Consider the following 18,538-nt stretch of genomic DNA (forward strand, 5'->3'; position numbering starts at 1 on the left):
GCGATATAATGAAAAATCCGATATATAATTTTACATATACTAGCGAGAAAAACCCGCGATGTACCGAAGCCGCGAAAAGTGAAGCGCGATATAGCGAGGGATAACAGTATATATATATATATACACACACACACACACACACACACACACACACAACACACACACACACACACACACACACACACACACACACACACACACACACACACAGTCACGTCAAAAAGTAAGTACACCCCATGTAAAGTTTTGACTTTTTCAACATATTTCAACATACATCTATTTGATCTTCATTTCAACAATATTGATAGATAAAGGTGATATAATATAACAAATATCATGGAAAATTTACATTTTGTAGTCCATTGTATAATTTAAATAAACATAAATGCAAATTTCGCATGTGGAAAAAGTAAGTACACCCTTGACTCTAATAGGTAGTATTGCCCCCTTTGGCAGAAACAACCTCACGTGGGCGTTTCTTATAACTGTCTACCAGTCTTTGACATCGACTGGGAGAAATTTTTGCCCACTCCTCCATGCAGAATTCTTTCAGCTGTGCGATGTTTGAGGGGTTTCTTGCATGCACAGCCGTTTCAAATCCCCCCACAACATCTCGATGGGATTTAGATCCGGGCTTTGACTTGGCCATTCCAGAACCCTCCATTTATTTTTCTTTTCAGCCATTCCTTGGTGGATTTGCTGGTATGTTTAGGGTCATTATCTTGTTGCAAGGTCCACCTTCGGTTCAACTTCAACTTCCCGACAGATGGCCTCACATTATCCTCAAGCACCCTCTGGTACAATGAAGAATTCATCGTGGATTATATGATGGTGAGCTGCCCAGGCCCTGATGCAGCAAAGCTGCCCCAAACCATAATATTTCCACCACCATGCTTTACAGTTGGTATCAGGTTCTTGTTGTCAAATGCTGTCTTTGGTTTTCGCCAAACATGTCTTCTGGTACTGTGGCCAAATAGCTCTACCTTTGACTCATCTGTCCAGAGCACATTGTTCTAGAAGTGCTGGTCTTTGCCTCGGTGTTCATTGGCAAACTTTAGTCTTGCCCTGATGTTCTTTCTGGACAGCAAAGGTTTCCTCCTGGCACACCTCCCATGTAGATCAAATTTGTGCAGCCTCTTTCTAATGGTAGACTCGTGCACTTTCACATCAACAGTGGCAAGAGCTACCTGTAGGTCCCGTGATGACATTCTGGGGTTCTTAGAGACTTCTTTCAGCATCCAGCGGTCTGCTCTCGGGCTGAACCTGCTGGGGCGGCCAGGCCTAAACAAGTTGACAGTTGTTTGGAATCTTCTCCACTTGTAGATGATCTTCCGGACAGTCAAATGATTGATTTTAAATTGTTTGGAGATCTTTTTAAATCCCTTCCCAGACTCGTAGGCATCTATAACCTTCTTTCTGAAGACCTCAGAGAGCTCTTTTGATCTCGGCATGGTGACGCCGCACACTTCAACAACAAAGAGCAAACCAAACTAAATGTCTGAGGTTTAAATAAGACAGGTTCCTCCAAGATCTTCTGTAACGATGTTCTAATCATTTGCACCTGATCTGGTGCACCTGATTCTAATTTTCGGTATTTGAAGTAGTGATAAATGTAGGGGTGTACTTACTTTTTCCACATGCGAAATTTGCATTTATGTTTATTTAAATTATACAATGGACTACAAAAAGTAAATGTTTCATGATATTTGTTATATTATATCACCTTTATCTATCAATATTGTTGAAATGAAGATCAAATAGCTGTATGTTGAAATATGTTGAAAAAGTCAAAACTTTACATGGGGTGTACTTACTTTTTCACGTGACTGTATATGTATATATATATAGTGGTCCAGAAACCCTGGGCACATTTTGAAACCTGCAACAAGCAACTAAATTTATTTTGTTTGTTGGTGCAAAACAAAACATGATTACTCATAAATGGATGTGACTGCTTCAACACGCACAGGCATCACGTGATACGCAACAGTGAGCTTGGCTCACTGTGCTGCACGCGTTTGTCTTTGCATTAGTTCAGTTCATTGTGAATTAGACGCCCTAATATGACAGAGGATATCGTGAGACAGAAAATTTGCACTGTACGCTTGTATTCTGTATCTGGAAATTCGGCTGAGGATCACAGACAACTTGTCAAAGAATGTGGCGCCGACGCAATTGACAGAAGAACCATCGGCAGAATAAACAAGTAATTTGATGAAACTGGCAGCATTTTTCCAAAACAGTCACCAGGTAGGCTTCGAACTGAGGAAAGCAGAGCGGTCATTCAACAACAACTTGACAGTAACACACCATTGTCAACTCGTCGTTTATTAAACGTCACCAACATAAGCCGATCATCGATTCGAAGAATAGTAAAAGCCCTTAATGCGAACCAACACATACCCAGATTCATTCACCAACTATCTGAGGATGATGTTTGACAGGCGCGTTGAGGAATGTGAGATATTGCTTGGGTTAATGGATATGAACAATTATTTGCAGAACAGGATCTTTTGGTCAGATGAATCCAAGTTTAGTTTATCTGGTTCTGTGAATCGTCATAACAGCGTGATATGGGCAGGAGACAACCACCCCGCTTGGAGTTTGCAAAAAAGCACCGAAAGGACTCTCAGACTGTGAGAAACAAGATTCTGTGGGCTTTCATGTGTCTTTCACTGAGGAGAGGCTTCCGTCTGGCCCCTCTGCCATAAAGCCCAGATCGGTGGAGTGTTGCAGTGATGGTTGTCCTTCTGGAAGTTTCTCCCATCTCCACACAGGATCTCTGGGGCTCAGCCAGAGTGGCCATCGGGTTCTTGGTCACCTCTCTTACCAAGGCCCTTCTCCTCCGATTGCTCAGTTTGGTCGGGCGGCCAGCTCTAGGAAGAGCCCTGGTTGTTCCAAACTTCTTCCATTTAAGAATTATGGAGCCCTTAATGTGCCCTTGGGAACCTTCAATGCAGCAGAACTTTTTTTGTAGGCTTACCCAGATCTGTGCCTCGACACAATCCTGTCTCAGCTCTGCAGGCAGTTCCTTCGACCTCATGGCTTGGTTTTTGCTCTGATATGCATTGTCAGCTGTGAGACCTTATATAGACAGGTGTGTGCCTTTCCTAATCATGACCAATCAATTGAATTTACCACAGGTGTACTCCAATCAAGGTGTAGAAACATCTCAAAGATGATCAATAGAAATGGGAGGCACCTGAGATAAATTTCAAGTGACATAGCAAAGGGTATGAATACTTATGTCAATGTGATATTTCAGTTTTTTCTTTTTAATAAATTTGCAAAACTTTCTAAAATCCTGTTTTTTTTTTGTCATTATGGGGTATTGAGTGTAGATTGATGAGGGAAAAAATGAATTTAAATGATTTCATCATGAGGCTGCAACATAACAAAAAGTGAAAATGTGAAGGGGTCTGAATACTTTCTGAATGCACTGTATATATGTAAATATATATATATATATATATATAGACTTGTATAAGAGCAAAGTAATATATATATAGAGATATGAAGTAATGATACATGTGGGAAAATTAAATTACACACCCAAACCAGGGATTGAAACCAGTTCCTCTGGTGACCGTACCAGAGCTCTGCCATCTGAGCTGTCTGGGTGACCCTGACCAAACATGCAATTTTCCATCTTGGAAAACACCTTCAACTTTCCCCCATATATCTCCGAAGCGGCTCAATGGAAAAAAGTCATGGCTCATTCTAAAGAACTCTGCAATGGGACCAAAAAACATGTTTATTTAGGAAATTAAAAGTGCTAACGTTACGAATTTAGAATTCAACAAATAGACCGCTTGATGCCACAAATATATATTTTTATGACCTAAGTGAAAAAAAATCAGAAAGCAAAACATTTTTTTTGTGTACTGAATCGAGGCTCATGAAAGAGCTGACATTTACTTCACAAACAAATCAACCAGACAAACAAAATATATAAAAAGAGGGAGCAGAAGACAAGAGAAGAGGAAGCACACAAACACTTGAGAGCACACAACATTTAAGAGCAAGGAGATGTGTGGGGGGGAGGAGGCGTGGGAAGGGGGGGGGGGTGGGAGAACTGTTTCGACGTCATACGTCACATTGTTCGTCCGCCATATTGTTTTTCATGAAAAATACTAAAACCCCTTTCTATTTGCAACTGCTGAACAGATCGAGGCCAAACTTAACATGCATAATCGCATACCAATGACGAACAAAAAGGTCAGAGATCATGACGTCATGCGGACGGATTTCAGAGTTATGACGTTTTCAAGCATAAACTTTTAAACCTATCTCCTCCCTAATTTTTAAAGATATTGAGTGGAAACTTTACACAAACGCTCCTCATGTGGGGATGTTAAAACGTTACTTGGAAAGTTTCGATAAGTCACATGGTTTGGCCACAATAAATAATTGAATGAAAATCTTTAAAAGCTTCTCTCTCTTGAACCACTTCATTGATTGACTTGAAATTCTAATGTAATGTAGCTCTCATCAAGCGGATTTAGTGTTTAAAATTTCAACATTATTGGTTGTGCGGTCTGGAAGCTCGAAGTCATTATTGTTGAAAGAAGAACAAACGCAACACCTTTTTTCTCAGGCCATGTAACTGTTTGGTTTCCTGTGTCGAAGCTTTGCATACCCTTGGTGATTTCAAGAGATAAGAACACGAGGAGAAGAATAAGGTAAGTTGGAAGATTGTGAAATTTGTAGTTTTTAAGTTATCGTCGAATAAAGAAATCGCACCTTTGCCGAGGGCCGCGCCTTAATTTTCACTTCACGCGATCCGTGCAGCCTGGACGTGCAGGCTTGTTTCAGCTCGGATTTGAATTCGGTTTTCGGATTTGGTCGTGGTTCGGGGTGTTAACACCAGACCACCACAAATCCGGTGCAAATCGGATAAATTTTGACCGAGTTACCTCAGGTGGCGAGAGGGTAATTATTTAATTTTGTGTGCCGCATTTTGTGCAGGCTGGCCATACATGCTTGTCTTAACTCGGATTTGAATTCTATTTTGACTTTTCATGAAATGTTGGTGGTTGTGCAGGCGCTGATAACTTTTAATTGGTCAAAATCGGTCAAACAGCTACTGAAATACTCCGACGGTACTCGAACCATGCATGCTATGTGCTGTGAATAAAAATGTGTGCAGGAAATTTTCACCAATGCTATATATATCGCTGCATGCTATTGTTGGTTGTTGGAATGTAAAATGAGGTTGTAGCAGGCCTCCTGACGAGAGTGTGCTGATTATTAAAACAAGTAGGTGAAGGTAAGTTGTGTACCAAATGTCCTCACACCCTCATCTCAGCTCCAATCTCATATCCATGGGTATTTTGTGTAGTCGCTTATATCGCTTTGTGTAGCCGTTAACTTTGAATAAAATCGGCTGGTTTTGCGTTTGTGGGGTAGAATAGCACCTGGGGCCTAGGGTGAAATTGGGGTTGTATCAAAGCGGAGTTGTATCAAAGCAGGGTTGTATCAAAGCGGGGTTGTATCAAAGCAGGGTTGTATCAAAGCATGTCCGATGAAAGCGTGTTCAATGAGAGCGGGGTTGTATCAAAGCGGGGTTGTATCAAAGCGAGGTTGTATCAAAGCGTGTCCGATGAAAGCGTGTTCAATGAGAGCGGGGTTGTATCAAAGCGGGGTTTTATCAAAGCGGGGTTGTATCAAAGTGGGGTTGTATCAAAGCGTGTCCGATGAAAGCGTGTTCAATGAAAGTGGGGTTGTATCAAAGCGGGGTTGTATCAAAAGCGGGGTTTGTATGAAAGCGGGAATGCAGAGGAAACCGGTCATCACTGCCAGCAGTTATAAAGTGGCAGTTCTAGTTTTCCTTATTATCACAATAACAAAATTTACTTCTGTAAGGGTGTCGGGGGAAATATCGCACATCACAAAAACTCCTTTGGGAGGGTGGGATATTGTTTTGTTATTTACATTAATATTATGCTAATTATCAATATTGTTGATATTACTTTTGTTGTTAGAAGCGGCCTTGGGGAAATGGCATGATAAGCCTTAACATGTTGTTTTTCCAAGGAGGAAAAAACGCTTGGTTAGGGGGTTTAGCGGCCTTGAAAAAACGGCATGATAATTTATTCATACACTTTAACACATATTTCACCCAAGGCGGAAAACTTCCTTTGGGAGGGGGGCAAATGAAGTCGCTACAACCTCCATAGTGGGACCCTTAGTCCGACTGTGAAGTTTGGTTGAGATTGCATAAGTAACGACTGAATATATCGTGGTCATACAGACAGACAGACATCTAGACAGACAACAAATTGCATATTTTAGTAAGATACATTCCCTCATCATGTCAGCTTGCCACTCATTTTTTGATCACCTCGACCTGCAAACCCACGAAAGGCAACTTTAAATGTCACTTTTGTGAAAGAAAATGTGCAGCTGTTAATGGTAGACTTGTACAATCGAGAAATATGACTAACAAGCATTCTGAGTATTGCGCTGCAATACATGTCCCCTACCAAAGTTCAAAGTGCCATAACTTTGTCAAAAATGATCGAATATGCAAATTTATGCACGGTTGATGCTGGTTTTCAAACTTGATCTGAGGTATGCTGAGACACGTGTGTCACGCCTCGCCTCGTTGATAAGCCCGCAAGGTCGTTCCGTGGAGCGGCCTGCATGTATTGCACTGTGTAAAAACCACCGTTTAGAGGCCATTTTTCCCCGCAAAGCGGGGGTTGGCCTTTTCGGGGACCGTGGTTGTTGTTGTTTTTTGGTCCCCTTTTTGAAGCAATGTTTTGCGGCCGGATGCCCTTCCTGCCGCCAACCCTGTTTGTCGCCTTTTACGACAAGCAGGGAATTACCAGTGAACTGGTACTCAATGGCACTGTGTGAATTATATAAATTATTACCAACTCACGGTCTGAGGTACTAGCGATTCAAGAGATATCCATTTTTTTATGGCACATTGGAGAAGCCAATGCGAGGTTTCTTCTTCCTCAGCTTGTCACAACTCTGTCAAATGCGATCGAGTTAAAAAAGTCAGAATTTGACCAAATCTGTTTTATTCGTTTGTTAATATACCTCAGCTATTGACAAATCTTAAATTAGAATTTTATTTGAGGTTAAAATGACCGCGACAGGTCGTGTCCAACGATGCTTTCAGTCTGTACATGTGATAAATAATTAAATCCGCACAATTGACGCCTCTTCGTCTTCACACAATAACAACTTCTAGCTTCCAGACCGTACATCCAATCATCTTGAAATTTTGCACACTGGTTACTCTTCATGACGTCTACTACAGTATGAAGTTTCACGTCGATCAATAAAGCGATTCAAGAGATATCCATTTTAAAAATATTTTCGTTTAATTAACGATATCTGCCAAACCACGTGAGCTATCGCAAATTCCAAAAAGACATTTTAGTAGACTGACATGCGGAACAGATCTGTGAAGGTTTCCCTCGATTGGATCAAAAATGAGGGAGGGGCTCGGTTTTAAAGGTTCATGCTTAAAAACGTCATAACTCTGAAACCATGTGACGCATGACGTCATGCGCGCTGACGATTTTGTTCGTCATGGGTATGCGATTCTGCCTGCAAAGTTTGGCCTCGATCTGTTCAGCCGTTGCAGAGAAAAAGGGGTTTTCGTGTTTTCACGAAAAACAATATGGCGCCAGAACCACGTGACCTGTGACGTCATAATTACCGTTAAAATATTCTACAGACCGAGTCCCTCCTATGGTGAAAATTTGATCTCAATCGGTCCTATTATTGCAGAGAAAATCTTTTTTAAAGTAAATTAAAACTTAAAATGGCACTGAGTCAAGGATCATCAGAATTATCATAATTCCCAAAGTTCAAAGTGCCATAACTTTGTCAAAAATGATCGAAACGTCGTGAAGTTCGAACTTGACCTGTAACTTATCATGAGGAAACGATGTGCCAAGTTTGAAATCATTAGCATTAAGCGTTTAGAAAAAGAGTCCGGAAAACTGTTCTTTGCGTGACGGACTGACAGACTGACAGACTGACGGACTGACGGACGACGTGCAAACCTATAGTCCCCTCCGGTGTACACCGGTAGGGGATTAATAAATGCAACTTTCTTAATGACTACCTGCCAAGTTTAAATCTTCAGATGAGTCAAATTTAGGAAGAGTATGGTCCTGGTCTAGCACAGTAATTGATATATATCTCACAGGTTAATGCACATTGATACTTATCTTGCTTGACCAACCGTAATCATAATCCAGCTTTAAACATTGTTAAATTTCCCAATTATTGCCATGAAGTAACTCAGAAGTCGAATATGTTTAAAAAATAAAATTTCGAAATTTGGAGATGAAGGAATAATTTCAGAAAGGTACTAATGTTTTTTTTCAGGATCTCTGTGGAACTTATTTTGTCTTACGAATGCAGATACACATGCTGAAGTGAAGCCACACTCAGGCAGAGTTCCAGATGGAACGCATTCCATCGTGCTAGAACTCTCTGACTCTGGACGGCCCCGGAGGCTCTCTGTGGACATTCTCAACGTGACTGCATGTGAATGTGACGTCACAGGGTCATGTGCACAACATGCAGCCATGCTCCTCAGCACTCCAGGCCTGGGTCTCAGCTGGGCTGCTCTCATTGCCATCGTTGTTTCAGTGCTGTTGTTTGGATGTGAGTCACAACCCAGGAAGAGCAATTGCTCATTACCCTTGCCAGAGAAGAGGGTATATTGCATTTGAGTCCGTTTGTTAGTTGGGAAAAAAAATTTTGGACAAATATGTTGATCACTCCGGTTTGTGTGTGTGTGTGTGTGTGTGTGTGTGTGTGTGTGTGTGTGTGTGTGTGTGTGTGTGTGTGTGTGTCCGCTCACTTACACTTGCCTACAGGTCACAATTTTAAACCAATCTTCACGAAACTTCACCAAATGGTATAGTTGGTGGTCTTACAGAATCCTATTTATTTTTTAGGTCTTCTGTAACGACCTTTTAGCCGCGTCGCAGACGCTGCTCATAGGGTGCACTCTGCTGTTGTTGTTGTTACCACGTCTTCTTCTTCTTCTTGTTGTGCTTGCAGAGAAGACAAAACCTCAAAGCTCCGCCCATTCTGGGAACCATAGCTCCACCCATTGTGGGAGAGGCTTCATATAAACAAATATCCACCATTTTATTAACTCGCATAGCTTTGAGGCCTGTTTTGTAGGCCCGTGGGTGTCTTCCTCTCACACAGTTTTCTTTCAAATCAAATTCGATAAATCATTTCATTTTTCACAGTCGCCAACATAGTTTTAGACTCGGTTGAAAAAAAACGGGAAGAAAATGCGATGAAAGTTGCCCTTTATAGAACGAAATGAATTCTCAAAGGCCTGTAACTTCAAGTCCATTGAGATATATATTTTGTTTAAATCGCGGCATGGTCAGTCATACACCGCCCGAAATAACAGACGGGAAAATGCCGAGATATATTAAAAATTCGTCCATTTGATGACAATCGTCACGATGAAATATTTAATTTATACGTCACAATAATGTGGAGAGAGGAGCATAGCTTCGTTCACGTGTCGCCACATACGGGAAATTGCCGTGATATATTTTTTTCAATCGCGGCATGGTCAGTCATACACCGCCTGAAATAACAGACGGGAAAATGCCGAGATATATTAAAAATTCGTCGCCACACACGGGAAATTGCCGAGATATATTTTCACTTTGCACAAAAATAACATCAAGTAATCGAATCAATAGGAATGTCCTGTGCCTATAACATCGACGTTATAGGCACAGCTGCATCTAGGCATTGTGTAACATCGACGCGGCTTTTGTTTTAATTAAAACTTTTTGTAATTGTTTTATTTAAGGTCAAAGGTCAACCACTTTTTTCGAATCTCTAAAAGCCTCAATTTTCATCTGATTGAGTTGTAATTTGAATAGGATTTGCATATCAGCGAACAGAATTCAACTACCACCTATTTTTGAGATAAGCATAGGCCAAAAGGTCAACATAGGGCAATGGTCAACAACCATTTCAAATTACTAAAATCCTCAATTTTCATCCGATTGACTTGAAATCTGAATAGGCTTTTCATATCAGGTCACTGAATTCAACCACCAACTATTTGTGAAGTCAAAAGGATGCTCTACTGAGTGCCATTCTACTTTGTTCTCTTTTGCCAAGTGTAGCTCTTTGAGTGTTTTTTTTTTTTTGTGTGTTGGTCCGATTTTGGAGCATCCTTTTTTGGAGTTTTTGGACTTTATCCGATTGCCAATAAATTTTCAAAATAGGAACGCCTCCTCCTGCAGATTTTTTAAAAATGATAATTATGGCGTCATAAGTCACGTGATCACGATCATGGGCGTCGTCTGGAAAAACCGAAAACCTTTGCACCTCTATATCTCCGAAACTGCTCCATGAAAAAAATTGAAACATGGCTCATTATCAAGTACTCCCCATGGGGCACATTATATATTCATGATGTCATCTATTCCTTCATTATGACATCATAATTAGGCAAGTAGAATGCTTTATCCAATCAGTTTGAAATTTCTTGAACGTGATCTATACGAAAATTTTATGGGAGAATTTAATTGATGACGTCATTGGTCACGTGGATTGGCAGCCATATTGGATTGAACACAAATCTACGTCATCAATAAAACCCACAAACATAGCAGCTAATAAACACAACACAAAATACACCACACAAACACGTCCTGGTAAGGGCCTGCAATCTCTGATTGCTCTTTCTTGTTTTATAATTTTGTAATAACGACGATGGGGGAGGGGAAAGCAAGAATGAAAGGTCATTCATAGACTACCTACTGAGATTTCTCCTGTGTACTCAAACTCAGGACCTTTGTGATATGGCACCATTGTGAAAATGCACCAAGACCTGGTCTGTCATAAAGCTTCCTCCTCACTGAAGTGGTGTGCATACGTTACACAAAGCTTCCTCCTCTTTCTTTCTTGAATTGTTTTTGCTTGATCAGCCCATTTAGTCGACTGCAGGCCTCCCTCAACATGTTCCATTCTATTCTAGTCAATGAAATTTTAGGCCATTGTACTATAGTAAATCTCCATCAGATCTTTCATCGACATCTGTTTTTTCTGGGTGCTTCTCTCGGTAACAAGCTTGTAATTATTCTTGTTTCGTGTGCAGCACAGTTACATTCCACGTTTCTGGAATTGTACCGAAGTTTCATCAGCTCTGCCTTTACTCAGACTAAAAGGGTGTGCAGATTTTCACCATCATCCTCCTTATCAGTATTGAGTTATTGATGAAAAGCTGCATACTTGAATTTCAGACAAAACTATATAATTGCATAATTCCATCAACATTTGATCATTTCTTTGTTGCCTCGCATTGAAGAGGTGCAAAGTTTCAGGTTATGACTTGGTGTTTTCAAGTCGGGTGTGTGTGCAAACCCATCTAACAACTGTGCAAACATCATCTAATATATACTGTATAGCCGAGTACTGGTCTTTGTCCATTCATATGGGATTCAAAAAGTAATAAATAAAATAATCTCCTGAACCAAATTTTCATGTTGCCAAAGGATACCCAAGTACAGTTTCTGTCGGGGTAGCATATTGGGGAGTGGCGTTGGGGAGGGGAGGGTGAGAGACCCAAATTCTCGCTAGGTAAATGTGTATCGTATAATGCCCGCGGTGGTATCGGTATTGCAACTCATCATGTTCTTGTATGAAATTTTTTAAAACAACTGAACAATATGCATTACGGTGATGTTGAAATCTGAGTGAGAATAATTCGAAATTTTCAAAATACTTCATTTCACTCATTTTAAGTGGATGTTGAAATCAAAGCATCCAACACGGAACTTAGCAGCGAAGCAGAAGTGATTTTTAAAAACAGCAAGGATGGTTGATGAAGGTGATGTTAGCTGACTTTCAAGCAGATGGAAGATGACCTCGGGCAAATTATAGAGCGAATTGAGCAGAATATTTGTGAAGTACAACATGCTGTCTTTTGATTAAACCTTCAGCAAAGTGACTGGTACTTTTGCTAGTTCTAAATATAATTTTGGAAATGTTTGTTTGTAGGTTTGTTTGTTTGACTTCTATGCATTCCTAAACCGCTGGATGGAATGAGTTGAAAATTGCTGGTTGTAGTCCAGGTGTGCAGGAGATGGTTGTACGTAATTAAGAAAAAGATCACAGCCTCTGTGGCTCAGGGTGGGGGGAGCACGTATATTCTCGCTGTAAATGTGTATCGTATAGCGCCACTTGCGGTGAGGGCGGGTATTGCAAATCAAAGCAAAATTCACCATTTATCTGCATGAACATCAGACATCAACGAAGTGGGGAATTATCAAACTTGTAATATCATACTGTTTGTGTGTTTGTTTGACTTCGATGCACTCCTGAAATGCTGGAGAAAATGAGTTGAAAACTGTTGGTTGTATTCAGGGTGTGCCCAGGAAGGTTTTATGGAGTAAAAAAAACAACATTGGAAGGGGGGTTCAGGGTGTGGTATGGGATGGGTTGAAAACCCCAATTCTCCCTATGTCATATCAAATAGCGCCACTTGGTGTAAGCCCGTATTGACCCTTTGATTACAGATGACGTCCAGTGCCGCAACCCACGAAAAAGTTTTGTGTACGGATGACGTTACTACACGTCATCGACTATACCTATAAATAGATCGTCAGTACGTGGTTGCATTCCCGTAATGCCAAATTAATCCCGTACCGGGGGTATTTTTATAAATAAAGAAATCCCGTACTCAAAGGGTTAAAAGTCATAATAAAATAAACCATAGACATCATAAAAGTAGGGGAATTAAACCGTCCTTTTCGACGGGTTATTTGCTAATCTGTGTAAATTAAATCCACACCTAACTGATAACCTCCGAAGGTACAAAATTTAAAGATAAGAGAAAAAAAAATCCCTTGTTGCCACCACCTCCCCTCCGCTCCCCTTGCCTGTTACTACCTCCTCAAACTTCTGCTACACTCAAACCTCCCCTTACATTTCGTACTTTTACTCTCATACCTCCACCCACCCCCTCCACTAAATGACTACCAACACATACCACACAGGTTATAGAGTACAGTTTTATATAAAGAGTGCTGGAAGGAGATTAAGCGCAAAGGAGATGGGCTGGCTCGCCTATTCCGGTGCTCAATTATGTGTATAACTGTTTAAGTTATCACTGTAGACAAACAGGTAAGGCGGAAACAAGCGGGTCTGTCTGATCAAAAAAAAAACTGAGTCATTTTCACTGAGACTAATTTTAACAAGAGAAAAACCCCAACGGATTTAGGTGAAGTAAGTGTTTTTATTGTTTCTATTTGTGATACAGTGATAATTGTGGTGAAAGTGGTGACCATGAGACGATGCACTCGGCAGCACCCCGACACCGTGTTGATTCACCGGGCCTCCTCCAACGATCTGCGGGAAAATGCTGTCAACTACGATGAACAAGGCGGGGGCGAGCAGGACCAGGTAGGCAAAGCACAACACACAAGGCATATGAAGTACTTTTTTTTATATTTATCTCAAAAAATATTTTGATGTTGAACTGCCTCACCTGTTGAATGGTTAATTTGAATGAATGACGAGGGCGAATTTGGAGTGAGCGAAGATGGGGATCAAAGTGTACACATTAACCAGAGGAGAACAAGAACTCTATATTATTCTCTTGTTCACCAGAAGAGAACAAGAACAAGAACTTTTTATTAATGTACAGGTTGTCCTTTAAATAGGTATCCGTTTTTTCTTTATTGAATACAATAAGCATACACGACGTTCCAGTTAAAGATGGAACAGTTAGAGTAATGTTTGAAGTTTTGTTTAGTATTGACCATGTCCACCTTCTCTTTCAATACATGTCTGGAGACATTGAACAAAATTGTCCATTACTTTTGCACAGATGGTGTGGGATAAATGCCCTGAACAGCATTTGTGGTGCGATCTCGTAGCTTATCCAAGGACTGTGAGCACGTGGCACAAACTTCATGAAATCCCACAAAAAAAATCACAGGGACAACCACAACACTCTCATAAACCTCAAACCTTGCTGCTATTGTATGCTTTTCCTCCAAACTCAGGTACACTGCCGTGGTGCACTCTGGGAGAGGAAACAAGAATAAAATGAAAATGAGTTGAAAGAGAAGGTGTGGACATGTTGAGTACTATATATATATATGACATCAAACAATACTCTAACTGTTCCATATAAGGTTCAACTGGAAAGTTGCGTATGCTTGTTATATTCGATAAATTAAAAATGGGTACCTATTTAAGGGACACCCTTTATAACAATAAGATTAAATATGTACCATCGTTTGACACTTTGAAAAGCAAAAAAGGTCACAGGGAGGGTGCATGTCGCTCATAACAAAATATCGAAGGAAAATAATTGCCTGCAATAATGGAGCCAGAATACCATGTTCACACTGGACAACATATTTCAAAACTTGAGCAATTCGACTGCATCACCAATATGCCCTCCGCGTAGTCCCTGCCCATGACAACGGGTATATGCCCTCGTTGACTGTCCTAAAAATAAACAAGTTTGATTTAAATCCCTTCAGCTGTTCTCAAGTATCACATTTTTACCGAACATGACAGGTTTCACAACGATCGGTGAAGCGGTTTCGGAGTAGAGTTTTGTTTTTAACATTGGTTTTCAAGCTAACATGGCTGCCAAACCACGTGACATACATATGACATCAAAAATGTAGACTCTGCATATGTATGGGAAGGGGATCACGTTTGTGAAGTTTTGTGTTGATCAAATAAGGTTCGTTTTTCTATCCAATATGGCTGCCAAACCATGTGACTATGACGTCATCATTTTCAAACTATATGCAGCAATGGTGTTAGATGACATTTGCAAAGTTTTACACTGATAAGGTAAGCGGTTTCGAGATCTAATTATTTAAGATTTTTCTCAAACCATAAAAAAATATTTCCTGCCACACCACGTGACTGATGACGTTTTCGTGATCAATTTTTAATCGCCATGCCTAGTCAAGGACACACGTAAAGTTTAGAGTCGATCGCAAAGTTTAGAGAAGATGTTTTTTTTACATGGTTTTCGGTTAAATCCAATATGGTTGCCAAACCATGTGACCGATGATGTCATAAATGTAATATTTAAATAAAAATGGGTCATATGTCATGTGTGTTCAATTTAAGATTTTTAGGATAAGGCATTCGCTTAAAACATTTTTGGCTGTTATACCACTTTACCTATGATGTCATCATTATCAGGCTTTTTTCCCCCATTGGGAGTACTTTACAATGTGCCAAGTTTCAAATTTTCCATTCAGCGGTTTCTGACAAATTATTGTTTAACTATTTGCATTTAATCAAAGATAGCTGCCAAACCACGTGACCTATGACATCACAATTATCATAAAAACATTCTACGCGGCTGTCACTCCGACCCTGAAAGTTTCTTCTCAATCGGACATGTGGTTGCTGAGAAAAATGAGGTTTAGCCCGTACATGCGGACGGACAGACGGATAACCCAAAAAAGAAATGCCTCTGGCCACCTTCGGGGGTGGAGGCATAAAAAAAATTGTATAGTAAGTCGAGGCTCTTGGAAGAGCTAGAACACAGAATGGACTAGAATTTAACAGAAGAACATAACGGAAATGTGGGAAAATACACCAACAGCAGGATGGAGAGACACTTGGAGGAAGAATGGCCGAGGGGAAGATTGAGATCAAAGGGATGGGGAAGGATGACAACGTGAACACAGCAAAAAGGGGCAGGGAAAATCCATGGACGAAAGCGAAATGGAACTAAAAGCGAAAAAGAGGAAGAGGGAGGGAAAGCACAATAATCAGCAAAGGAATGGATGGGTTTGTGGAGAGTTAATGAGGGGAAAAAAAATTACGAGTATGAATTTGGGGCTGGGCCGATGACATGAGGCAGTGGTATAATATTGAGCCATAAATTTTTTTCAATTTTGCCTGTAAAACAATAAAAAGTAGGTATGATTGTTTTGTGCCTGGATATCAAAATTAGTATCGTTTTTAACCCTGGGATGACAAAATTAAAATATATTGGTGGAAGGTCTTTACATATCTTTGTTGAGGTTTACCGAGTAGGAAGATCAAAATCACAACCTTAGAATTCACGTAATGACTAAAGCTATTCTTCACCAAATGATGGCTCAATGAAAATGGAGGTTAACAGATTTCTCAAACAAACATTAATATCTACTATAAGGAATGTTCTACGACGTATCGTAAAAAATCCTACAATTTTAGAGAAGTTGACATTGTTAATTGAAGGATGAAAGATGATGTGTTCATTATATGGATGTTCAACATGGTATAAGCTCCATGAAACGTAGCCCCAGGTTCGCTAAATATCCAATGTAAAGCCGATAGCTTTCTCTTGGATATGTCGTCTCAGTCTTTGCCGGGACATTGGAGATGAGAGGATGAAGATTTCAAAATCGAATTATGAATATTTTAAAAACAAATATGCAGATATACAAACAAGAGGATGGAAATTACAAAAACAAATATTCCATTTGCTCGGGGAGGGGGGTGGCGGGAATGTAACCAAAAAAAGCGAAATTAAATCTTGAAGGCCTATGTATGAAGTATGCAAAAATGGAAGATGAGTGTATCAATGCACAATGCCAAGCGTCGGCTGGAGTGGTGTAAAGCTCGCCGCCATTGGACTTTGGAGCAGTGGAAATGCGTTCTCTGGAGTGATGAATCACGCTTCACCATCTGGCAGTCCGACAGACAAATCTGGGTTTGGTGGATGCCAGGAGAACGATTCCTGCCCGAATGCATAGTGCCAACTGGAAAGTTTGGTGGAGGAGGAATAATGGTCTGCGACTATTTTTCATCATTTGGGCTAGGCCTCTTCGTTCCAGTGAAGAGAAATCTTAACGCTACAGCATACAATGACATTCTAGATGATTGTGTGCTTCCAACTTTGTGGCAACAGTTTGGGGAAGGCCCTTTCATGTTACAACATGACAGTGCCCCCATGCACAAAGCGAGGTCCATACAGAAATGGTTTGTCGAGATCAGTGTGGAAGAACTTGACTGGCCTGCACAGAGCCCTGACCTCAACCCCATCGATCACCTTTGGGATGAATTGGAACGCCGACTGCGAGCCAGGCCTAATTACCCAACATCAGTGCCCGACCTCACTAATGCTCTTGTGGCTGAATGGAAGCAAATTCCCGCAGCAATGTTCCAACATCTAGTGGAAAGCCTTCCCAGAAGAGTGGAGGCTGTTATAGCAGCAAAGGGGGGGACCAACTCCATATGAATGCCCATGATTTTGGAACGAGATGTTCGACGAGCACATACGGGTGTGATGTTCGGGTGTCCACATACGGGTGTGATGTTCGGGTGTCCACATACTTTTGGCCATGTAGTGTATCAAGTGCAAACTGGTGGGGCAAGAGCAGAACTGAGAAAAGAAAGAAAGCGGCTTTGAAATAAAAGAAAAATAACAACAATAGAGTTTGGTCTTGTTGGTGTTTCAGAGAAAGTAGATTGGAAGGCGAAGGGAGGAAAGCCAAAGGGAGGTTTGCAGGAAAGGGCATTTATTTGACAGATGGGGTGGGAGCAGGTAAAAATGCTGACATTTTGGCTTTAATAAATGTCTCCTGAGACATTTAATAGAAGAACAGACAGGAGCTGGCAAAAGTAGACAGTTTACCAGATGACATGAACAGCCTGGATGTAGGCCTCTCTCATGGTATACTTGCCACAAATGTTTGGAACAAAGTTTGGAGAGGGAGTTTGAACAGGAATTTGTAACTTGTTCAGGGTGCCAGCGCTAACTCGACTACTCTTAGTGAAAGACTCCGTGGGATCTTTAACGTTCACCGACGACCAGTGCTGGTAGACGAGTCTTCCGTCTTAGCGTCCATCCCATTGATGCCTCGCCCTATACGTGGAATACCAGGGTGATCGTTTACAGCGTGGACGAGATTCGAACCCAGGCTAGACCCACTGAAAGACGAGTGCACAAACCTCAAGCTATCCTGCTAATCCCAGATGGCATTGTCGAGTGCAAATTCCAAAGTGGTGGTTGTTACCCTGTGCTCGCGAAGTGAAAAGCGGGGTTAAGCATTCAGTTACGAACGTGTGCCGTGTGCCGTGTCTGCGTTTTAAAAATTCATTTTCTCGGCAACCGTTGGTCCGATTGACCGGAAATTTTCACCATATGAGGGCCTCCTCCTGTAGAATATTTCAATCATTATTATGACGTCATAGGTCACGTGGTACAGGCGCCATCTTGGAAAACCTTGGCACCTCTATATCTCTGAAACCACTCCATGGAAATAATTGAGACCTGGCTCATTGTCAACTAATCCCCATGGGGAAAAAGATATCTTAATGATGATGTCATCGATGCCTTCGTTATGACGTCATAATTCGACAAATACAACACTTATCCATCCGATCATTATCTTACTATAATTCACCAAATGTCCGTCCGTCCGTCCGTTCGAAGGTATTGCAAAAACGGCTGAACCGATCGCAACGATATTTTGGATGGGCAATCCTGGGATCCCCTGGAGTAAAATAGCCCATATTGTTTTTCCAATTTCAGCTTTGGCCT

At 40.9% G+C, this 18,538-nt stretch overlaps 1 protein-coding gene across 1 annotated transcript in view; it reads left to right on the forward strand.

Moving 5' to 3' along the window:
* Positions 1 to 18,538, forward strand: part of LOC144893724 (cadherin-15-like) — a 180,160-nt gene that overhangs the window by 154,660 nt on the left and 6,962 nt on the right. The window contains exons 11-12 of the mRNA XM_078785104.1: positions 8,392 to 8,637; positions 13,283 to 13,425. Coding sequence (XP_078641230.1) covers positions 8,392 to 8,637; positions 13,283 to 13,425 — 389 coding nt within the window. The remainder of the gene's footprint in view (positions 1 to 8,391; positions 8,638 to 13,282; positions 13,426 to 18,538) is intronic.

This window comes from Myxine glutinosa, chromosome 9, assembly GCF_964187855.1.
Source record: "Myxine glutinosa chromosome 9, kmMyxGlut1.1, whole genome shotgun sequence".
Classification (NCBI taxonomy): domain Eukaryota; kingdom Metazoa; phylum Chordata; class Myxini; order Myxiniformes; family Myxinidae; genus Myxine; species Myxine glutinosa.